The sequence below is a fragment of the Lissotriton helveticus genome, chromosome 8 (assembly GCF_964261635.1).
Source record: "Lissotriton helveticus chromosome 8, aLisHel1.1, whole genome shotgun sequence".
NCBI lineage: Eukaryota > Metazoa > Chordata > Amphibia > Caudata > Salamandridae > Lissotriton > Lissotriton helveticus.
Window position 1 is genome coordinate 1690259204 of NC_136069.1, and position 25693 is coordinate 1690284896.

At 41.2% G+C, this 25693-nt stretch overlaps 1 protein-coding gene across 1 annotated transcript in view; it reads right to left on the reverse strand.

The window, feature by feature from the left end:
- Positions 1-3217: 3217 nt before the first annotated feature.
- The window catches only part of LOC144774097 (extracellular calcium-sensing receptor-like), a 98434-nt gene continuing 75958 nt past the window's right edge, over positions 3218-25693 (reverse strand). The window contains exon 6 of the mRNA XM_078659122.1: positions 3218-4140. Coding sequence (XP_078515248.1) covers positions 3218-4140 — 923 coding nt within the window. The remainder of the gene's footprint in view (positions 4141-25693) is intronic.

A 25693-nucleotide genomic window follows, 5' to 3' on the forward strand; every position in this document is an offset into this window, starting at 1 on the left:
GCCTAAAAGCACTATGCGTTGTAATGGTATGCGTTGTAAAAACCGCGTTGTAAAAGCATGCGTTGTAATATCATACATCCATATTTCTGATGTGTTCCAAGAATTACCACACGTATTAGATTTACCCATTTTAACCATAATTTGGGTTTCTTCTCTATTCAACTATTAGAGCACATACTTCTTTCACACTTTCTTCCTGCCTAAGGTTCAAGTACATTTAGCATTGAGGATTATGAAGTGTGTCTGATGGCTCAAAGCACTTTTACAAACACTGTAGTGAGTGGGTCAACCCCATAGCCACAGGTGTAAACACAGGCAGTTTTACTCAGCCTTTTGTTCTCTTCTGGTTGAAATGCAGAAGAATGCATTGAGTAACTGTACAGTTGTGTCATATCTAGCATCAATGAATGCCTCATTAGACCATGCAATTATTAAATATGGCATATTTTGATGATAGCAACAGTTACTTGGGTTCATATGTCCCTCGGTCCTTTAAAATGATATCAGTTCTTAGCAGCCCAGTGAATCTCTGGATGGACGTGGGTATGAAATATTGCTCAATAAACAAAAGAAGAGTGTCTGGGAGAAAAAAGAGTAAGAACTACGCTTGGAGCTCAGTAACAACCACACTAGGATGTTTAGGAAGGCCCTCACTCACCACCTAGTGATGACATGCTTCATCATCGGGCCCCACCAAAGAGACCGAGTGTCTCTTTGGTGTGCTGCAACGCCAGGATTACTGCGGAGCTGGATGGTGAATATAGGGCGTGTTGAGTGAAAATGAAAAATTAGTGAGTGATGAGGGTATTTAAAAAAAAAAAAAAAAAAATTTTTGTCAGTAGTGTATCTGAAGCAATTTTATTAATGATCACTAAAGACAGAAAATTTAAAATGTATTAAAGGATCCAGTCCACTTTTAATTGAATGGTGGGATCCTAGAGAGTAGTCAACATGTTTCTTGCCATCGAAACGGTGTCAATTTACCCGGCAATTCTTCAGGACTGGGTGTGATAAACCCTGGCGGTATGGGCACTCTAAGGCCCACCCTTACCTAGGGACGTGAGATGTGAAAATTATAAAAATGTGAGAAAGTGCAAGGCTTCTACTAATCGTTTCTGCACCTGAAAGGTAAGGGACAGAGACACAGATAGGACAGGACAAACATTTAGAATTACTCCTTGTTGCCAACAGTTGTTTCAGTTGTAGGTACACTACGGGTGCCGAGCGTCGAGGGCGTAAGTAGGAACAACTTGCCTGCAATGAGCTAAGTATTGATCGCGCACGGCCAACCATTTGGGGCAATCATGATTCTAATGTCGGTTTTTGTTTTTCTTGTGTTATGTCATGATATAGGGTGTGCCAAATACGCTCCCACCCCCCTCCTGAGACCTATGGTGTTTATTCTTAACACCTTAAAAGTGAGACCATTTTAACTTGATGATCATATGTACATATTTTAATTTGATCGCAAAAATGTCGATCTTTTTTTGAAGATCTTCACCTGTTTTTATCCCTTAGTCACTACTAGCTCGTACCACAAATAGTACACCACACCTCTCATAGCCCTTGCGAACCCTTGGCTACTAGGCGGTGTTAAACATAGCGCTATTTTTTCCACAGCTAGAGTGTCTTTCACGTTTGGAGCACCAATTTCACCAGAAACAACTGTTGGCAACAAGGAGTAATTCTAAATGTTTGTCCTGTCCTATCTGTGTCTCTGTCCCTTACCTTTCAGGTGCAGAAACGATCAGTAGAAGCCTCCTAAACCAGGAGTAATTAGGAATTAATCCTTTATTCCTAATTTTTTTGCACTTTTTCACATTTTTATAATTTTCACATCTCACGTCCCTAGGTAAGGGTGGGCCTTAGAGTGCCCATACCGCCAGGGTTTATCACACCCAGTCCTGAAGAATTGCCGGGTAAATTGACACCGTTTCGATGGCAAGAAACATGTTGACTACTCTCTAGGATCCCACCATTCAATTAAAAGTGGACTGGATCCTTTAATACATTTTAAATTTTCTGTCTTTAGTGATCATTAATAAAATTGCTTCAGATACACTACTGACAACAATTTATTATTTTTTTTTTTTTAAATACCCTCATCACTCACTAATTTTTCATTTTCACTCAACACGCCCTATATTCACCATCCAGCTCCGCAGTAATCCTGGCGTTGCAGCACACCAAAGAGACACTCGGTCTCTTTGGTGGGGCCCGATGATGAAGCATGTCATCACTAGGTGGTGAGTGAGGGCCTTCCTAAACATCCTAGTGTGGTTGTTACTGAGCTCCAAGCGTAGTTCTTCCTCTTTTTTCTCCCAGACACTCTTCTTTTGTTTATTGATTATTGACCGGGGAACAAGAGTGTCAGATACTCTCCCTACCTCTCTCCTTGATATTTCATATGAAATATTGCTAACACTTGTAACATTGAACAGGCTAAGTATGTGGTGTTCCATTTTCAAATCACTTGAAGGTGTCTTCTATGGACAGGGTCATCCTTTTTCATCCACCAACAGAATCATTTGCATGAAGTGAAGTACCCTAGGTACTAAGCAGTATTCTGTATGATTTATGAATTTGTATGATCAAATATCAATCATTTGCTTATTGTTTCAGATAAAAAGCCATGCAATTAAGATTTAATACATACTGAACATAAGCACATATAATATACAATCTAGAACACACTATACAGATTGAAATAAAATAAAAAGCAATGAAGCAAAGAAAATGTCACCTCCAGGCGGACACACAATTTGACAATGAGATCGCATTCTTAAAATGAACTCCTGGTTGCAAACAAGAATGTTTTTGAAATCAAGGATGGGATTGCAGTCCCATCAGGTCCTAACTACACTCAGGAACAGCCAGAAAATGCATTATGAAAGCCCTGCAGGTCACTGCTGTTCCAATAGAGCTTCTTAACACCCTTCTGTTGTTGACCTAAGTACCCTCCTCGCTTAAAAAGTCAAGCTGTTCACTGTGTATTATGAACAAGTTATGGGGCACGTTCTAGCACACAATGAAAACTGATATTAACATGTACCTTTACATACTGATTCTCATAAAGATACCCACAACATACAGAAGCCACTTGTAATACCCAATGAGCAGCTCGCATGTCTTTCTCATTACATCTTTACTTTTCGAAAAAGACGTGTAATCAACCTGATGAGACAAAATATCAGGAGTAAGTCATGGTGACATTTAGTTATTTCCTCTTCTTACTCAAAGAAGAAGAGTTTCCTGTTACATGTTCTCTGATATTTTCTGAAGGCCTTAAAAGAATAATGTAACACTTTGGAAAGAATATACATCCGAGCAGTCCGGCGCTGGAGCTCAGGATGGCAAACACCTCCACGGCCACCATGTATTTCCCCCGTGTGCTCAGATACGCTGGGATGAAGGAGATCCACACACTGACAAACACCAGCATACTGAAGGTAATGAGCTTGGCCTCGTTGAAGCTTCCAGGGAGATTTCTTGAGAGAAAAGCCACTATAAAGCTGACTGTGGCCAGGAGGCCCATGTATCCCAGCATGCAGTAGAAGAAGAAGGTGTCTCCTTCATTACACTCAAAGATTATCTTCTCATTGTAAGACTTCATGTTCAGTTCTGGGAACGGAGGCGATCTAAGAAGCCAAGCAACACAGATAAGAATTTGAAGCAGACAACTTAACAAAATTATCCAGCATAGTCTTTTAAATCCCATCCACTTCCTTGCAGCACTATTGGGATTTGTTGCCTTGAAAGCAATGACTACTATTATAGTTTTAGTCAAAATGGCAGAGACGCTGATGGTGAAAATCACCCCAAAAACAGCCTGCCGGAGCTTGCAGGTGATCTTTTTGGGACGACCGATGAACATAAATGAGCAGAGGAAACAGAGCATCAGGGCGACGAGGAGCAAGTAACTTAACCCGCGGTTATTAGCCTTGGCAATAGGCGTGGCTCTGTACTTGATGAATACAAGTAGGATCACAGCTGTAAGAACGGTCAAGGTGGAGGCTGAGACTGAGAGCAGGAGACCCAGGGGCTCTTCATAGGAGAGGAACTCAACCACTTTTTGGATGCATTCGTCATGTCTTTCGTTAGGCCACTGACCATCAGGACATTTCATGCACTTCACTTCATCTGTAAATATGATGGACAATATCACTTGTGGTTAAGTCATTTTTACTGCCGTATACTGGTGTTCATTCGCCAAAGGTGGATTCGAATATCATTGCCTACCTCCCTGAACTAATGACTGAGTGGGCTGATGATTCATATCACATGGCTATTCCTTCAAAGCTGCTTAAGGCGTTGCACTGTGGAGGGCACTGTATTATCACCATACTGCAATGCTTTGCTCATAGTATTCTCATGATACTTCGCTTCATTTACTCTTCAACTGCTTCTGTACTGTATTTTCTAATACTATTCTGCTTTGGAATCAATATGATGCTTATACAGCTCTGTTTATGGCACAGTTTTGTTGTGGAATCATGGTGATATAGTGCACACTATTAGACTGCTACTGAGTTAATGTAGGCACAAACTCACTATTCTGAGCACAGTTGCAATATTGTGTTTGTTTACTGCTTTAAACAAAGTATCATCCTGAGACCAAACTTTCTGGACACAGTGTCATGGTCATGATACTGCTCTTATACAGTCATTGCACAATCAAGATAGTTCTCTAGACACAATATCACATGGGTACTTCTATGTGTATATGCAGCATTATCCAGATATTATTCTAGAGTGCTCTGTTTTAGAAACAGTGGTATCTGAATACTTTTATGATTTAAGCACGGTATTATCTTGCTTCTGTTCTGCTGTAATCTCTGCATTATCCTGACACTGCTGTGCTTTGGGTACAATGTTATCCTAATGCTTTTTTGTTGTAAGTATAGCACTATTCACTGCTCTGCCTTAGCTACAGTGTAATCCTCCTTCATTACTGTTGTTAAACATCATGTTATCCTGATGCTGTGCTGCCTTAGACACAATACAATCATAATACTTTTCTGTTTTAAGCACAGTATTATCCTGATATTACTCTGCCATTGACATGGTGTTATTCTATTGCTATTTTGTTACAATCACAGTATTATCCTGATGCTGTTACTTTGGACACAATACCATCCTAGTACTTTTCTGTTGTAAGCCCAGTATCCCACGCACTGCTCTTTTATCCAGATGATGCTTTAGACACAATATCATCTGGTTACTGTTAGGCGTTATACACAGCATTATCCTGATACTACTGCTTCTTTTACAAGTACAGTATTATCCTGACACTACTCTGTCTCAAACACTAATGCGCTAATACTTACCTGATTTAAAAACAGTATTATTCTGACACTGCTATGGAGCCCGTTTATTGAGCCCGCGTTGCCATCACTGCTTGAACTGCCGCCCGGAGTCTCCTCCCGCGCCGCAGCTCAACAGCACTCGAGCGCGGTCGCAGTGAGGAGGAGACCGGCCAGGGGACCACAAGATCCAGCATCCCTTGCTGCCGTAAGCCGCCTTCATTCGAGGCAGGAGGCGCTTAAAGTTCCGGCTACCCCCGGCGGAGTGGGGGACCTACCTTGGAGTGCTACATCGAGAGTTCCTGGGGCGTTCTTTGGAGCCCGTTTATTGAGCCCGCTTTGCCACCACTGCCTGAACTGCCGCTTGGAGTCTCCTCCCGCCGCCGCAGCTCCACAGCACTCGAGCGCGGTCGCAGTGAGGAGGAGACCGGCCAGGGGACCACAAGATCTAGCAACCCTTGCGGCCGGAAGCCGCCTTCATTCGCGCCAGGAGGCGCTTAAAGTTCCGGCTACCCCCCGCGTCGCGGGATCACGCGCGGGTCGCTCCGGGTTAAGCCCGGGACAAGGGCGGAACAATTTGTGACCATTCGTGACTGTTCGAGGCTGGGCTGGGCCACATCACTAACATCTTGGGGTGTATGTACCACTCATGATATTGTCAACATATTTGCTTGAATTTGGAGGCCATGTGCACAAGGAAGGATACAGTACGATTGGGTGGGGTTGGTGGCAGTATTACGGGAACACTTGACAATTTCATCATCAGAGCTGCTAGTGTACTCGAAAAAGAAATAGCTCTAACTGAGAAACACCTGTCAACGGAACTACTATTTAATAGGCGTTCGTCTATGGGAATCTTGCACACCCCACCAAGTTAGACCATCAATAGGGGGAAATAATCTGGCAATTGACAACGAGGGCTCACTTACCTCTACGCCAAAACTAGAACTATTACAAAGTAGTGGCTCCGAAGAAGAACTAGCTGAGTCTAGTGACTCAAATAGCGTAGTCAGTAATAACACCCCACTCCCTAGGACTAGGTCCAAAACCAAAAATGCTTCCAATCACGGGGGGAAAACCACTATATGCAATGACGCCCCTACTAACAAACCTAAAGCACATAGGAAACCAAGGGCTGATAAGGCAAAAATTACATCCGGAAAGGGAGTAAATAAGATTAAAACATCTAGGAGTATTAGCAGAGCAGTACAGACTATAACTTCCATAGACCACGCCATGCTAACAATCACCCAGGATACTATAAGCCCTGATATCATTTCGGTAGAACAGGCAAGTCAGGTTGTGGATAATTCAAACGGCAGAGAGGGGCTTATTTCAAAGATGGAACATCTGATGAGGTCGCTTATGTTACCTCTGTATGAAAGGGTAAAGGGGATAGGTGAGAAACTGGAAAAAATAGAAGAAGTCTTGCGGATGAATAATGAGCTGTTGTTAAAGTATGCAAAACCGACACAGACTCAGAACACCACGAATCATCTACACCCGCCTAAAAATATGAATAGCCTAGCAGCCATACCCGGCGTACGTAAATCAGCTGAACACATGCAATCACCTGTAATACCCACTACTGGGCACACAGATGCATTAAACAATCTCCCAGTAACTCCAGGGGCAGAGGGAATGGAGATACCTATTGCCCCCCAGAGTAGGGAAAAAGAAACTGGCAACACTAATGGGAAGGTTGGAGACAAAAGAGCAGATGAGGCCTTGGGCAAGAAGCAGCTGACCCAATTTGACCATCCTGATAGGGCAAGACCAACGAATAAACACATGAGTATCAATCTGCCACCCAAATCAATCCCATTTACTGTGGTTTTAATAGGGGTACCAGTTTTAGGAGAAGCAAAATCAGAAAACTACCTTGAACTGAAAAATAAAGTCAGTTACTGGCTAAATAGGTACAGGCCTATTCCACCATTTGTTGACGGTCGAATCCTCTATGTTCACAGATTAAATTGGATAGGGCAGAGGAAAAAAGATCAAGATGGAGACTGTGTTGTAGTAAATTTTAAAGATAGGCGGGTGGTAAATCATATTAGTGGTTGGAGAGCAGGAAACCTTGAGAGCAGGATACAAACAGTAGACCTGGGTTTAGACCTGGGTTATTTCTATCCCCCACCACCCATGGCTCAACGCAATATGCACTTACAACACTCACAGGGACGGTGGCACAGGGACCCTTATACCAGCCAGTTCAATATCCCTATCTACAACCATTTTGAGGCTCTCTATGCACAAGAAGGTCTTGAGGGAGTGGACTGACGGTGTGAGGAAACACCTACTTCAGCCAGAATTCCCCTGATTCACGTAGAGATTAAGTAATTATGGGAAAAGGTGATGATAACCCGCCCCTAGTAATAGTAACAACTGCTCCAGAGGACAGATCGGAATTGACTGTTTCAAACCCCGTGTGGGATAGGCAGGAAGCTAAGAACTACCCGGGGCAATTGGTGATAGGTAAGGGGATACATATTTATTTATTTATTTATAGTGTTTTATATAGCGCGGACAAGACCCGTGGGTATCAGAGCGCTTAACATAAAAAGATTACAGATTACAGATTGACATTATAGTAGCAATTATAACAACAAACATATATGAGGTAGTAGGCGATATGCTATCAGGGGTGATTAGATAAATATATTCCTAACGCCTGTGTAATTAGCATTAGGAGGTGCATAGGCTTAGCTTGTGTCCTAGTCATATCGTCAGGCTCGGTGAGGTAGGGTTACATAGCATTATCAGTACAATTCCATGAGTAATTAGCAATAAGAGTTGAATAGGTTTAGCTTGTGGCCAGGATTAAATAGATAAACAAAGTAGGGTAGAGAATTATATCATTATGGGTGTGAGATACAGTGTAGAGATCACATATATATGAGGTAGCCTTAAAGTGTACAGCCGAGGCTTGATCGGGAATCAGTCATTTGTCTAATTGATTTTCAAATTATTCATGATGAGTCCGATCTTCTTTTGTCCTAAGGGTTCATACTAATGGTCAGTAGGTATCTCTATGTAGGGTATTTACTCATCAAGTGGTTCTTCAGTTCCCGTTTGAATGTTACAGTGTTTTGAATCACCCTGATGTTAGGAGGGAGTGAATTCCAGACTCTGGGGGTGGCTCCGGAGAATGCTCGGTCATAGGTCTTTTTCTTCCGGAAGAAGGCCGGCCTTAATAGCAACTCTTTAGCGCTTCTAGTTGGTCTGTTACCTCCCGATAGCTTAATTTTCTTGGCTAGATATGTAGGCGTGTTGTAGTGAACCGCTTTGTGGGTAATACAGGCCATCTTCATTTTAATTCACCCTTTAGGTGGGGAGATATGTGATCGAATTTCCTCGTTCCCGTGATGAGTCTTGCCGCAGCGTTGAGACAGGCTTTTAGTGGTGCAGTGGATGTTTTCGGTAGGCCAGCTAACGTGGTGCAGCCATATTCAATCCTCGAGATCACTAGTGATTGGATAGCCAGTTTTAGATCTGCTTCTGAGATAAAGGGTTTCAGTTTTCTTAGATAGTTCAGGTGGAAACGGGCGCTCTTGGCCATTGTGTTGATGTGGTCTTTCATGTCGAGGTTCTCATCTAACATAATTCCTAGTGATTTAGCTGAGTTAATTAGGGTCGGAGTACAGTTTAGCGCAGTCACCAATTTAGCCCATTCTTTTACCTCTGGTTGACTATTGGCTGTTTTATTGGCATTAAGTTTCAGATGATTAGCTGTTAGCCATTGTAACGCTCTCTTTAGTGTTTCATTCATTAGGTCAATGTCATCCCGGCAGGCGATCTTCATATATATTTGCGTGTCGTCTGCGTACATGTGATAGGAAATCTGTGATTTTCGAAGAATCTCCGTGAGAGGTTCTACATACAAGTTGAATAGATCTGGGGATAACGTTGAACCTTGCGGGACCCCTATTGCGTTAGGGCACGGGGAGGAGATTGCTTGGTTGACCAGGAATAGTTGTGTCCTGTTCTGTAGGAAGGAATTAAACCATTTCAGTACGTTTCCAGATAAACCCATCCTGTCTTGTAGCCTGGTCATCAGTAATTCATGATTTACAGTGTCAAATGCTGATGACAAGTCTAGTAGGATCAGTAGGCACGCATGATTTTGGTCTAGGGCTTGTAAGGCGTCATCAACAATATGCAGGATCGCCGTTTCAGTACTATGTCCAGTTCTGAAACCTGATTGGCAGTCATCTAGTAATGAGAACTTAGCGATGTGTTGACTCAGTTGGCCCTGCACGCATTTCTCAATAAGTTTGGCAAGTAAAGGGATGTTGGTCACTGGTCGATAGTTCTTCGGGTCTGTTGCATCCGCTGTCGGTTTTTTGATGATGGGAACTACCTGCCCAGTTTTTAGGCAGTCAGGGAGGGTCCCTTGTGCAAGTGAAGCATTTATTATCTCAGTCCAGATCGGAACTAGGGTGTGGCTGATTTCTCTTACACACTTTGCCGGTAAAGGGTCTTGATAGTGGTTGTTCGGTCTGAGTTCTGCTAGCGTTTTGGCGATCTTTCCCTGGTCATATAGTTCAAATGTGTCCCAATTTGCCTTATTTTTTGTTTGAAGGCCTTCAGTTGTCGCATTAGCCTCATTTATAGGTGAGGGAAGGGTCATGAGGTTAGCTGCTGCACTTGTGAGCTCAACTTCTAGTAGTTTGTTTTTTTCCGTGAAAAATGAGGAGAATTCCTCGCAGCTTATGGGAGTTTTTGAGTTCTCTTGAGTCGTTTTGGCTAGTTTATTTGACTGTTGTTTTAGGATCTCAAAGAGTTTTCTTGGTCTGTTTGTGGCATTGTCGAGTTCAGCCCTTATAAATTCTTTTTTGGTGTTGATTATCTTTTTGTTATATTGTTTTCTAGTTTTTCTGAGGGCTTTCAGCTCAGGGGAGGAGGGATGTTGTCTCCATTTCCTTTCAGCCATTCTCAGTTTTCGCCTGTCCTCGTTCAATGCCTCATTAAACCAAGTATTTTTTGGCTTTTCTGAGACACTTTTCAGTTTTTGAGGCAAGGTGTCATTGACTATATTACCGATAGAGGTTATGTAGTGATCCGTCAGTTCATTGACATTGACATTCTGCCTGTTGTTACGAGGCTTCAGGTCTTTCTCACATCTTTCAACCAGTAGTTCAATATTAGCTTCTTTTGTATCTCGGATCAGTTTTTTGAACTTGCGGGATTGCACGGTCCTGCCCTTTTTCATTGTAGGTACCGCGAATGTTATGGCGTGATGGTCAGACCAATCACACGGGTCTATAGCAAGGATTGATGTCTCTTTGCTTCTTGAAATAATCCAGTCTAGAGTCGCTCCTTGTGAGTGAGTGGGCTGGGTGCATGCTTGCGTAAGGTTTAGCTCATTGAGGAAGTCTTTAATCGAGTTAACCAGTTTGTCATTGCCGTCGTCCCAGTGGAGGTTAAAGTCACCTAGGAATATGTTGTTGGCATCCGAGTTAGAGTTGGCAGTTATGATCTCTATTAGTTGCTCTGTGAACTTTGTGTTATCTCCCGGTGGGTGGTAGAACGCATGTAGGTTATAGCTTTGATTATTTAGTGATCTTATGTTAAGACCAAGGTATTCACAGGATTCTATGGGGTCGGATTGGAATTGGTTGACCTCAATCTCCGAACGGTGAATGCACGCTATACCTCCTCCCACTTTCCTTGGTCTGTCTAACCTGACAATGTTATATTGAGGTGGTACTAGGAGATCAATGGTAGGAGATGATGATTCACTGAGCCATGTTTCCGTGAGGATGGCCAAGTCGATTTCCTTGTTAATGATGAGGGCGGCTATATCTGACGCATGTTTAGTTGCCGAACGACAGTTAAGAAGTAGGCATTTCAGGGCTTTCTGTGAGTTAACGGGGTTTTCATTTCCAGTTTCGGTTGTAGTTACCTGAATATGTTGTAAGTTGTGGTGGATTGCTTCCCTGTCATTCTTTCTGGACGTTCTATTAGAGTCAATAGGTACAATTTCGATATACTCCTCCTTTCCCCGAGCCGGTTGTTCATAAGATCGAAGTAAGGCCAGGGCTTCTTCATTTGATAAGGGATTGGTCCTGTTTGGTCTGTTGGGTCGGAGTACAAGATTCTGGATGTGTGAGACCTTCGTGTGCGTATTTATCATCATCTCCCAGATTTTCTCAATTGTCTTTGCGACATTCATTGAGTCTTGTGCCAGGTTGCCTATTAGTTTCTTGAGCTCATTGACTTCTTTCAGTGTTCGGGTAGATTTCTTATGTGAGATAGACCTGGTTGTATGCGTTCTACATTTTGCTCTCCTCCGTGAAAGGTCTGTTCTCATTGCCACCAATCTTACCGCTGTATCCTTAGTTTTGTTATGATTCTTGACTTTATTAGGGGTGTCTCCATTGCTTCCTATGTTGTTAGGTGTAGAGGGTGTTTTTGTGGATAAGGATCTATGGGACTCCAGACTCGCATTCGAGGGAGGTTGGGGAAGGTCGATAACCTCTACCTTGTTCCTTTTGTAGTTATCTTCATAGGCGGACTCACTCGGAGCTGAGCCACCCTCTTCAGGTGATGTGGCGTCGTGTGGTATCGGCAATGGCTCTTCCATTGGTGCCTGGTTCTTCTCTTTGTTTCGAGGGTTAGGAGATACCGCTATCCTTTCAATCTCCTTCTCCGGTATGGCCATCGCAGTTTCAGGTAAATCTCCGGCGTTAGGGATATGATCGTTCCGGCAGTCAGTTTGATTGGCTTCTCTGGTGACAGAGTTGTTTTTGTCATTTGTGATATCTGGTGGGGTCATGTTTTGTTGGTGATTAGGTCTTTCTATGGATTCCTTTAACGTTTGGAAAGTGATCTCAAATTTCTCGAGTTCTTTGTTAGTTGCTTGTATCAGCACAATTCCCGTTTTATACATAGTAATGCATACTTCTGTATTACATCTTTTAGTTAATGAGGTCGTTATTTTTGTGCCATGTGGTATGTTTTTTACAGTTTTTGTGAACAGCATTTTTGTAAGGGCATTGCGCCATTTAGCTGTTTTGTCTGTGTAGAATATCAAGTCATTCATCAAGACACCTTTAACTCTATCGAAATATGGGTCAGCGAACAGAGTGTCCGGGTTTTTTCTCAATGTGTTATGTTTGAATTTTTTGGCAGCATTTTTGGATAGAGTGGAAGGATATTCTATCCTCTTTGCATGAGACCCGGTCGACCCTCGGTATCTTTCCTCCATTTCCGCTTCACCTTCACGTTGTGGGTCTTCAGAAGCCTTTGACTATTTGTACTGTGTAGTTCCCTGTTGGTGCTTTGTACTGTGTAGTTCCCTGCTGGTATATCAGGGAGGATATAGGAATCTAGGTAACTCCAGTACTACTGTTTCATAGTGGTAGATGTACTTTCTTTGTAGTTTGGTTAGCTCTTATTATAAATTTGTAGTCGTGGAAGATATAGAGGTTGGAGTGACTTCTGCGCTACTGTTCCGTAGTTCTTTGTAGTTGGTATCCTCTAATTAGTCCTTTGTAATTATGTTACCTTATTGTAATCGATCCTTTGAAATTATGGTGCCATCCACAGTAATTAATTACACCTTTTCCTATCCCTATTTGTGAAAAGATTTGTCTTAAGAGTCTCTAATTAATCCTTTGAAGTTATGTTATTTTATTCTAATCAATCATTTGTAGTTTAAGGTGCCATCATCAGTAAATTAATTAATTGATTGACTATCCCTATTTGTGAAAAAGGGGTTGTCTGGTGATAAGTTAGCCAGTGCAGGATGTCAGCCGAATCTGCCCATATTATTTCCTGAGGGGAAAGGACTTTCTCTCTTTCCCCTCTTGAAGTTGTTTTAGTCCCTTATCACTTTTCTTTGTACCTTCTCTCTTTCCAATCAATATTGGTTGGTCCCTTGTCACTGTTCCTTGTTTGTTAGGGGGGGTCTGGGATGTTTCGCTTCCTTTCTTCCACTCGCCAGTCCTCTTTCTCCGTCTATGCCCCTGTGTTGTTGATCAGCAGGTACATTTCCGATTCAGATTCAGCAGACGTCTTGCCGCCATTTTAAGGTCAGGCGAGCCATTTCTCATTCCTCTTCACTTCTAGTATCCCGCGTTTTCCCTTTTGCGAGTCCTAGGCGTGTTGTAAGCGGTTGTTGGGGTTGCGCAGGGGGAGAGGATGACCATACCTTTTCCGAAGGTCAGCGCGGTCTCTCAGCTCCGTCTTCCGTGATGGCCAGTCTGTGTGTCTACCGGCACCGGAGCTGCTGCCGATGGCTCCTCCGAGATCCTCCGCCAAACGCAAACCAGGGAGGCATCGGGTGGCTCCTTTCTTATTTAAGGTCCGCTGTGGGTCCTCTCCGCCCGCTCCACATCAGGCTGTTCGCATCACGTGGGGTCCGTCGTCTTAGGAGTCCGAGGAGAGGAGGCAGCCTTGACCACCGACCAGGTACTGGATTCTTTCCAGCGTCTTGTTTCTCCTGTGTTCCTCTCGTTTTCTATTTGTTTCGAAACATGCAGCAGTTGTTCCGCTTTGTCCTGCGCTGTATTGGGGGTTTTTCTGGGGTTGTGCAGGGATTTAATCCATATTTGGAGATCCCTAGCCCCAGCGCTCCTCACTAGAGCTCCCATTCAGTCGCCATCTTGGACATAATCAAAAAAGCCCAGCAAAAGAATTAATTGCACCAACCTGTGTCCCTAATAAAGTCATAGCAATTAAGCAGAATAATGACCATGACCTCAAAATACTTAGTTGGAACGTTGCTGGTCTTGAAGCCAGATTAGTGGATAAAGACTGGGTACACCTGATCTCCATGTACGATATAGTAATGTTCCAAGAAACATGGGCATCACATGACTTACATATTGATGGGCTCCATTGTTTTAATTTAGCGGCCCGCAAATCCCACTTTGGTCGAGCAGTAGGAGGCTTGTTTGTGGGGTTCAGTATACTGGCTGGGGGGAGCTATAGGAATATAAATACCAATAATACCAAGTTATTGAATATAAGCGCCAAGTCCCTTTTTTCCTAATACATTTTTATAATAATGATTATATTACTGTCCCAAATAAAAACTTTGTAGCACTTTTCAAATTTATCTCCAATCTAGAGGATAGTCGAGGTAATGGTGAAAGTCTGGAGATCATACTGGGCGGAGATTTCAATGCAAAACTCTCAAAGGACATACGGGATATGGGAATAAGACAGGGGGACCCAGCCAAGCAGAGGGGATTTGAATTGAGAGTCCTGCTAACTGAACATATTATGAGCAATGCAATGGGCCTTGGCCAACAACCTACATTTCAGCAGGCTCCCATGCATAGAGGAAGAGTAGGTACGTCTACTATTGACTTTATCTTTGTCTCCCCTGGTTTGGCGGACCGCATACTAGCAACAGAAATTGTGGCAACAGACTTTGGGGACCACAATCCAGTGACAGTCACTCTAAGATTAGCCCAACGACCTGTCTATGGTATTATGCAGGGGGCGAGGGACATAAGTGTAACCACGGATAGATTGAGGCTGAAATGGAGGGGCATAGATAAAGATGAGACTATTAAGTCCCTATTAAAAGAGGAGCAGATATCAATTGATATATGCTCAAATATAGCAACTAGAGGCCACGATGTCATCACACATTTTACTAAAATATGCTCTATGGTCAGAACCCTATTGTCAGTACCAGCACTTCCGGACCAAAAAGATCCGAAGTGGTTTGACCACAATTGCTCAGTAGCGAACAGAAATTTGCGCAAGGCCCTTACAGAGACCCCCGAATTAGGTCAAATGTCAGTGTGGCTAGGAAAGCCTACAAATTAGCACTAGACAAACGGAGAAATACACTTCTGGGCGACCGCTGGGAAACACTAGCCGAAACTGCAGGAGGGAAATGCAGCAACCTATTCTGGCCCGCAGTAAAAGAACTTCGGAACATGGGACAACAATTAACACCAATAAGTTGCACCATCGCCAGTAGCATTTGGGAACTACATTTTGCAAAAACCTACGCCCTACCATTAAATAGCCCGATCTTTGAAGCTCCAGACCAGTTTAGTAACATACAGATAACCCTGGGGGAAATGGAAGAGGCAATTGCCCAGAGTCTCGGCAATAAGGCACCCGGACCTGACGGGTTGCCCATAGATCTCATTAAATGGAAACCTGACCTCTGGGCCCCAATGCTTGTGAACGTTTTTAATAGTTTGCCCCAAGTAACGATGTCTGAAACTTGGGGAACTAGCATAATTGTTCCTATATACAAGAAGGGAGATAGGTCTGACCCTGTAAACTACAGACCGATCTCGCTCCTAGACAAGACTTTAAAGATTTTGTGCCGCATTATTAATAATAGGATAATGGAATGGACAGAGGAAAGCGGTATTTTATCACCATGTCAAATGGGATTCAGAAGCAGGGTCGGCACAGTCGAACAATGTTTAAATCTTAAACTAATTATTGACAAATATAACATTGCTTGCTCTGCCCCTATTTATTTAGCATTGATGGTCTCAAAAGGTAGAGAGTTTCCCAGGGACCAGAAAGGACTGGGTATCAACAATTTTAACAAAAAAGAAATCCTTTCTGTGTATTAGTCTTTCTATAAGTGACCAACAGGCCTACACATTTAACTCATTTGGTGTTACTTTTAGGTTTTAAGCAGTTTTTCAACATTAGTACGCCACACTAGAATATCATTTTGGTTACTCTCAAAGTTTTTATTTAAAATGTTTTTTTCGTAAAAACTTGTTTTTTTTAAAAAGAAGAACATGTATATTCACAAACTTTATATCACACTTTAAATCATTTAAAAAGTGTGCTCTGTTACACTTATACCTGCTATCTAACAATTCCGGGTTACGGTTTCTAATTCAGAGTCACACCTGGTTCAAACAATATTTGTGTATTCACATTAAGTAAATCATAACAATACAATTCATTAATAATTAATAAGTCCTATTTGTCGACGCGTTTCGGTGCGTAGATTGCATTTGTGGCACCTTCCTCAGGACAGACGAAAATAATTAAAACAAACGTGATAGCTTCTTTCTAAAAAGGAAAAAAAATAAATATAATCAATATATTTTCCTAAGGAGAGTTTTTATTCTAGTTGTGGACTAATTTACCAGTGGTTACTTTTTAGTATATTGGGTCCCCTTACTTGAAAATTTAGGGATTTCAGTCCTTGTATTGATCTTTCAGGACTTCTTTATTCCTATATGGCGTTACGTTTCTCATCGGTAGCACCAAAATCTTATTCTCTTATTGACTTTCTACAAAAGAAGAGCAGGGAATTATGCACCGTACTGGAGATAATGGTATAGGCTAGTGCATCCATACTTCATAATTTACTCACTTATAGAGATTTTATGTATCCCTTTAAAATATGGGTGTCTTTCACAGCTGGTACTGTTTTCCAGTCTGGCCCGCAAGCGTTTAGTGGTATTACTTTGCCACATACATTTGATAATGTTACTGCGCCTGTAGACAACACATTGATTGATTAAAGAGTTTTTAGCCTACTTACTTAAGTAGGTTTGGCTTAGAGGAGTAATTTAACTGATACCCACCTGACAAATTATTACTCAATGCTTACACTCTGGCTCTTTCTTTCTTGCACCCTCTCCAGTGGTGTCTGCCAACCTATATTTGGAGTGACATAGTGGTGTATTTAAATATCATCACTTCCAGTCTTTTCACCATGTTCTAATAACCCTATCTTCTATGCTTCTAGGGCAGTTGGTATGTGATACATACCTTGTTTAGTTGACGGGTTTGGCATGGGTCCAGAGTGCGCCTTGACTTTTTATTTGGCGCGATAATCTTACTTTGGTCTGTTCTTTTACCTGAAAGGTTAATAGATCATCTTAAAATGGGAACAGAGACGTGTTGATATTTCATCTATATATTGCATCTACCGCCTTAACATGGGCATCTACTATTTACTTTTCGCCCAATATCCCACTCTCTTCAAATAATGCCCCGTATTCCTTAGTTATTATTCCTGGGTGCGGGTCCCTCACCCTTCGCCTGTTCATTCAGAACATCAAGCCCCAATTTGTGTTTATTAATCTTACTGGCGGTTAAAGTTCCCCACTGTTCGCCTACTCTTTCAGTGGTGCGTGGACTATTACCGTCCTCCTGCTCAAATAGCGCATCCACCGTCAGCTTTTGCATTACCCGGACTATTACCATCTTCCTACTTAAGTAGCGCGGCCCCCGTCGGCTTTTACATTCCCCGAACGCTTACCTTCTCATTGCCGGCACCGAGAGAATTGCTTGCGGCCGCTTCACGCTTTGGCTGCTTTCGATTGAACTGGTTGCATTGTATCCGCCTTAAATACCCATGCGCGTTCTAAATTGGTTGGCAATTGTCTCATTGATTGAAGTAAATTGCTTTATTGCGCGGCAAAATCCGGCACCATTTTTGTAGTTTTATTGTCCCTATTTGACTACCGTGCCGCGAGTTCGAGTCCCCCGTATCTCCGAATCTAACCCTCATTATTTGATTAATTTAATTTTGCAGGGGCATCATGTCCTTGCATTTACTTTATGTCTGTGCCGCATTCTCGCCATAGTATTGTTATACCAATTATTTTGCGTGTGTAGTTGTCGGCGCCCATCTGTTAGCGCCATTTTAGTAGTTCGTGATGTTTGTTTTGAACTACAGGGTCTCGAGTTCGCGACCGCTGTGGACGCCCAAACTCATTGTGCCACAAGCTGAATTTTATATTTTGAGTAATCTGGGGCCTCATCTCTAGTCTTGTTTACTCTACCTAGCCTTAGCATGAGTTTATTTTTCCTTTGTTTTTTAGAAAAAACCAAGTTGCCCGTTTTGTCTATACATTATTTTGTAGACAGAACATTAAAGCCACACATTCGATACCAGTGCATGCCATGTTACTCAAAAGGATACCAATTATTACATTTTTATGTGATTTAGCAAATACCATAGTGATGTTAAAACAATGAACAATTCGTATTTACTCAGCAATACATGTAATTTGCACTGGTATAAAAGAAGTACAGAAGTACATAGTATATATTTCACTTTATACAGACTTAAATAAAATTATGCCCGGATTGAAATTATACACTTAATTTGCAGTGGAACAGACAGAGTACACAAACAGAGTACAAGAATGCATAATATATGTTTCATTTTATACAAACTTCAGTAAAGGTGTACCAGGGTAGAAAGTATACTGTCCTGTGGGATAATTACCGAATCATTCTATCCCACTCGTCCCGTCCATTTAATCCATGATAGTATGACTTGAAATATCAACACGTCTCTGTTCCCATTTTAAGATGATCTATTAACCTTTCAGGTAAAAGAACAGACCAAAGTAAGATTATCGCGCCAAATAAAAAGTCAAGGCGCACTCTGGACCCATGCCAAACCCGTCAACTAAACAAGGTATGTATCACATACCAACTGCCCTAGAAGCATAGAAGATAGGGTTATTAGAACATGGTGAAAAGACTGGAAGTGATGATATTTAAATACACCACTATGTCACTCCAAATATAGGTTGGCAGACACCACTGGAGAGGGTGCAAGAAAGAAAGAGCCAGAGTGTAAGCATTGAGTAATAATTTGTCAGGTGGGTATCAGTTAAATTACTCCTCTAAGCCAAACCTACTTAAGTAAGTAGGCTAAAAACTCTTTAATCAATCAATGTGTTGTCTACAGGCGCAGTAACATTATCAAATGTATGTGGCAAAGTAATACCACTAAACGCTTGCGGGCCAGACTGGAAAACAGTACCAGCTGTGAAAGACACCCATATTTTAAAGGGATACATAAAATCTCTATAAGTGAGTAAATTATGAAGTATGGATGCACTAGCCTATACCATTATCTCCAGTACGGTGCATAATTCCCTGCTCTTCTTTTGTAGAAAGTCAATAAGAGAATAAGATTTTGGTGCTACCGATGAGAAACGTAACGCCATATAGGAATAAAGAAGTCCTGAAAGATCAATACAAGGACTGAAATCCCTAAATTTTCAAGTAAGGGGACCCAATATACTAAAAAGTAACCACTGGTAAATTAGTCCACAACTAGAATAAAAACTCTCCTTAGGAAAATATATTGATTATATTTTTTTTTTTTCCTTTTTAGAAAGAAGCTATCACGTTTGTTTTAATTATTTTCGTCTGTCCTGAGGAAGGTGCCACAAATGCAATCTACGCACCGAAACGCGTCGACAAATAGGACTTATTAATTATTAATGAATTGTATTGTTATGATTTACTTAATGTGAATACACAAATATTGTTTGAACCAGGTGTGACTCTGAATTAGAAACCGTAACCCGGAATTGTTAGATAGCAGGTATAAGTGTAACAGAGCACACTTTTTAAATGATTTAAAGTGTGATATAAAGTTTGTGAATATACATGTTCTTCTTTTTAAAAAAAACAAGTTTTTACGAAAAAAACATTTTAAATAAAAACTTTGAGAGTAACCAAAATGATATTCTAGTGTGGCGTACTAATGTTGAAAAACTGCTTAAAACCTAAAAGTAACACCAAATGAGTTAAATGTGTAGGCCTGTTGGTCACTTATAGAAAGACTAATACACAGAAAGGATTTCTTTTTTGTTAAAATTGTTGATACCCAGTCCTTTCTGGTCCCTGGGAAACTCTCTACCTTTTGAGATTGTTCTACAGCTTTTTGAGCTGGAGAGTGGGTGCTGAAAGAATTTTATAAATATATAAAAAAATGGATACCTTACGTACGTTTGGTTTCTCTGAAGACCAATTCAAACAACTGATTGGTGACTCTTCAAAGACCATAAATTCCATGACACTCACGAAAAATGACGATGAGAGGTGGAATAAACTTTGGAATTTAAAGAAAAAGATGATAAGAACGGAATTACATTCCGAGTTTATAATTCAGTATTGTAGGAAAGGAATCATACCGGTTGGTCTTCAAATCAGAAACGAACCAGGTCTATTTGTCAATAATGAGAAGTTCAAGGAAAGTTGGACATTAATCGCGAATAGATGCAGTCGCGACTGGATGTTGCTCATAATAGAGACCGCACAAGCCATTATCATAATAGAGAGGGAAGAAATTGAGACCCTAGAGAAACAGCTGAATGACAGCACAGCGCTGGACGATGCGAAGAAAAAACTAGATGAGATCAAGGATGATATTAGCGGATACCAGGAGTACATGATAAATAAAAAAACAAACAAATTGCGGAAAGATATAGCCAATTACAAAATTGAAACTGTGTATCCCTATATCCAAAAAGACTATTATGAGCAACCAGCTCCAACAGAATACAATGGCAAACACTTCAACTACAATCGAAACAGGTATCACAAAAAGAATGTAACATTCTCTGATACCTCTTACAATAGCTCCGAGTCAGAAGGGGATAATCACCAGGATCAGAGAAACAGATCTGATGAGAGACAGGGAGGCCAGACAATTAGAGAATACCAACCAGTTTTTTTAGGACAAACACAGAGGAGACAACAGCGAGGTTTCAGAGCCCGGGGGAGGGGACGTCAGGGCAACCAACAGGCAGGAGGAATGACACGGAGACCGTATATGCGGACCCGCAGCCAGAAGGAATGGGATTAATTGGAGAAAATCCCACACCCCCAGAGTGTAGACAGACAGCAGAGGGAATAGCCCTAAAAGCCCCAATAATCAATCTCTCGAACAAAATACTTAGTGAACATGAAACCAGTGTCCTTGAAAAGGGTCTTGGATTTGCTCCCAGCACAACAGGCTGCAGATTCAACATTGAAAGAGATGTAAGGGACCTTTTTAGAAAGATTAGAATTAAGAAGTTTTTCATGGGAAAAGAGGGTAGAGATGTCACAAATAAATCTGGCCTAAAACCTCCATCTACATGGACACCCAATATTGGGATGGTCGGATCAGAGGTAGATACTTTTGAAAAAGCAGTAACCAGTGGCCTAGAAAAATTATTAGACACACAGGCTTGGACAGAAAACAATCTATCAAAAGAAGAAAGGGTGGCATTAAAGTCCTTGTCATCTTGTGAGGAAATCACGATAAAACCAGGAGACAAGGGTGGGAGCATAGTGGTTTTAACCACCACAGACTACGAGAATAGAATGATGAAACTTTTAAACAATGAGTTACACTATAGACCAAGTAGCGTGAGAGAATGGGACAACTTAAAGAAGAAGGTTCGTGATGTTGTTAACTTTGCCAAAGAGGACAACCTCATATGTGAGGAGGAGTATAGGTTTTTAATAAATGAAAATCCCAAGGTCCCAGCACTATATGGGCTGCCAAAGGTGCACAAAAGTTTGGAGGATCCTCCAATGCGCCCTATAGTGTCTGGGATCGATTCGTTAACTGAGCCCCTCAGCAAATACGTAGATCACTTTATTCAGCCCCTGGTCACGAATTTGCCCTCGTATATCAAGGACACCACCCATATGATCTCAAAAATTGAAGGGAGAGAATTTAATAAGGACACTCAATGGTTGGTGTGCCTCGATATCGAAGCGCTATATACAAATATCCCGCAAGAAGACACTGTAAAAATGATGAGGGATATTTTAGGTAATGAAAATGGCGATTTAACCACGCATGACACTTTCATTATAGAATGCATAGAAATAATCCTAAAAAATAACATCTTTTTATTCAAACAGGATTACCATTGTCAGATCAAGGGCACCAGCATGGGAGCCACATGTGCTCCCAGCCTGGCATGCCTGTATGTCGGTAATTTCGAGACAAAGCATATTTACAATGAAATGTGTCCTTTTTTTGAAAACGTGAAGTGCTGGTCACGTTTCATAGATGACATTTTTTTCATTTGGGAGGGGGAGGAAAACGAGCTAGACACCTTCCTAGACTGGATTAATTGTGGGGATCCAAACCTCAAGTTTACCTCCAACAAAAGCCAAGTGTCAGTAGATTTCTTGGATATCAAGATTCACGAAAAAGAAGGGGTCCTCAATGTGGACTTATTTGTTAAGCCAACTGACCGAAACACGCTTCTTCACCATAAAAGCTATCACCCGAGGTGCCAAAAAGAAGGGATACCTTTTAGTCAATTCCTAAGAATAAGGAGGAATTGTAGTGACAGAGCGAGTTATGAAAAACATGCAGCCATTTTAAAAACAAAACTCGCCCAAAGAGGATACCCAAATCGCTTAATAAAACAGGCATATAAGCGTGCAAAGTATTACAATCGTGACAGTTTATTCGAAGCATCGTCCAAACCTAAAAACTGTAATGATCAGATCGTTATGGTAAATGACTACAATGGCTTTAGTAATAAAGTGAAGAACCTGATAAACAAAAATTGGACCATACTAAATAAAGTAGGAATAACACCTATGAGTAAACCCATATACGCATACAGAAGAAATAAGACCATAAGAAATCACTTAGTACAAACCTTCAAAGAACCAAAAAGAGGAGGACAATTAGACGTTATAAGTAACAACCCCATCAGGGGCAATTTACCTTGTGGTTCTTGCTCGCACTGCAAAAATATTATCAAAACTGATAAATTAGAAGTGCAGGGCATTACCCATTGGATGAACGAACACGTAAATTGTCGCACTGCCAATGTGGTGTACCTGGTGTTGTGCCCTTGTAACAAATGTTACATTGGTGAGACGGGCCGTGAAATGCGTCTACGACTCACGGAACACCGTTCTGCAGTTAGAAATAAAAAAAAGAATGCCCCCCTAGTTGATCATTGGACAGCGCAAAATCACAGTATAGATGACATCAAGTGGTTTATACTGGAAAAGATCAAGATATCAGTAAGAGGGGGTGACTTAAACAAAAAACGCAAACAGAGGGAACAATTCTATATGTCCAAATTCAAGTCATACTATCATGGATTAAATGGACGGGAGGAGTGGGATAGAATGATTCGGTAATTATCCCACAGGACAGTATACTTTCTACCCTGGTACACCTTTACTGAAGTTTGTATAAAATGAAACATATATTATGCATTCTTGTACTCTGTTTGTGTACTCTGTCTGTTCCACTGCAAATTAAGTGTATAATTTCAATCCGGGCATAATTTTATTTAAGTCTGTATAAAGTGAAATATATACTATGTACTTCTGTACTTCTTTTATACCAGTGCAAATTACATGTATTGCTGAGTAAATACGAATTGTTCATTGTTTTAACATCACTATGGTATTTGCTAAATCACATAAAAATGTAATAATTGGTATCCTTTTGAGTAACATGGCATGCACTGGTATCGAATGTGTGGCTTTAATGTTCTGTCTACAAAATAATGTATAGACAAAACGGGCAACTTGGTTTTTTCTAAAAAACAAAGGAAAAATAAACTCATGCTAAGGCTAGGTAGAGTAAACAAGACTAGAGATGAGGCCCCAGATTACTCAAAATATAAAATTCAGCTTGTGGCACAATGAGTTTGGGCGTCCACAGCGGTCGCGAACTCGAGACCCTGTAGTTCAAAACAAACATCACGAACTACTAAAATGGCGCTAACAGATGGGCGCCGACAACTACACACGCAAAATAATTGGTATAACAATACTATGGCGAGAATGCGGCACAGACATAAAGTAAATGCAAGGACATGATGCCCCTGCAAAATTAAATTAATCAAATAATGAGGGTTAGATTCGGAGATACGGGGGACTCGAACTCGCGGCACGGTAGTCAAATAGGGACAATAAAACTACAAAAATGGTGCCGGATTTTGCCGCGCAATAAAGCAATTTACTTCAATCAATGAGAAAATTGCCAACCAATTTAGAACGCGCATGGGTATTTAAGGCGGATACAATGCAACCAGTTCAATCGAAAGCAGCCAAAGCGTGAAGCGGCCGCAAGCAAATCTCTCGGTGCCGGCAATGAGAAGGTAAGCGTTCGGGGAATGTAAAAGCCGACGGGGGCCGCGCTACTTAAGTAGGAAGATGGTAATAGTCCGGGTAATGCAAAAGCTGACGGTGGATGCGCTATTTGAGCAGGAGGACGGTAATAGTCCACGCACCACTGAAAGAGTAGGCGAACAGTGGGGAACTTTAACCGCCAGTAAGATTAATAAACACAAATTGGGGCTTGATGTTCTGAATGAACAGGCGAAGGGTGAGGGACCCGCACCCAGGAATAATAACTAAGGAATACGGGGCATTATTTGAAGAGAGTGGGATATTGGGCGAAAAGTAAATAGTAGATGCCCATGTTAAGGCGGTAGATGCAATATATAGATGAAATATCAACACGTCTCTGTTCCCATTTTAAGATGATCTATTAACCTTTCAGGTAAAAGAACAGACCAAAGTAAGATTATCGCGCCAAATAAAAAGTCAAGGCGCACTCTGGACCCATGCCAAACCCGTCAACTAAACAAGGTATGTATCACATACCAACTGCCCTAGAAGCATAGAAGATAGGGTTATTAGAACATGGTGAAAAGACTGGAAGTGATGATATTTAAATACACCACTATGTCACTCCAAATATAGGTTGGCAGACACCACTGGAGAGGGTGCAAGAAAGAAAGAGCCAGAGTGTAAGCATTGAGTAATAATTTGTCAGGTGGGTATCAGTTAAATTACTCCTCTAAGCCAAACCTACTTAAGTAAGTAGGCTAAAAACTCTTTAATCAATCAATGTGTTGTCTACAGGCGCAGTAACATTATCAAATGTATGTGGCAAAGTAATACCACTAAACGCTTGCGGGCCAGACTGGAAAACAGTACCAGCTGTGAAAGACACCCATATTTTAAAGGGATACATAAAATCTCTATAAGTGAGTAAATTATGAAGTATGGATGCACTAGCCTATACCATTATCTCCAGTACGGTGCATAATTCCCTGCTCTTCTTTTGTAGAAAGTCAATAAGAGAATAAGATTTTGGTGCTACCGATGAGAAACGTAACGCCATATAGGAATAAAGAAGTCCTGAAAGATCAATACAAGGACTGAAATCCCTAAATTTTCAAGTAAGGGGACCCAATATACTAAAAAGTAACCACTGGTAAATTAGTCCACAACTAGAATAAAAACTCTCCTTAGGAAAATATATTGATTATATTTATTTTTTTTCCTTTTTAGAAAGAAGCTATCACGTTTGTTTTAATTATTTTCGTCTGTCCTGAGGAAGGTGCCACAAATGCAATCTACGCACCGAAACGCGTCGACAAATAGGACTTATTAATTATTAATGAATTGTATTGTTATGATTTACTTAATGTGAATACACAAATATTGTTTGAACCAGGTGTGACTCTGAATTAGAAACCGTAACCCGGAATTGTTAGATAGCAGGTATAAGTGTAACAGAGCACACTTTTTAAATGATTTAAAGTGTGATATAAAGTTTGTGAATATACATGTTCTTCTTTTTTTAAAAAACAAGTTTTTACGAAAAAAACATTTTAAATAAAAACTTTGAGAGT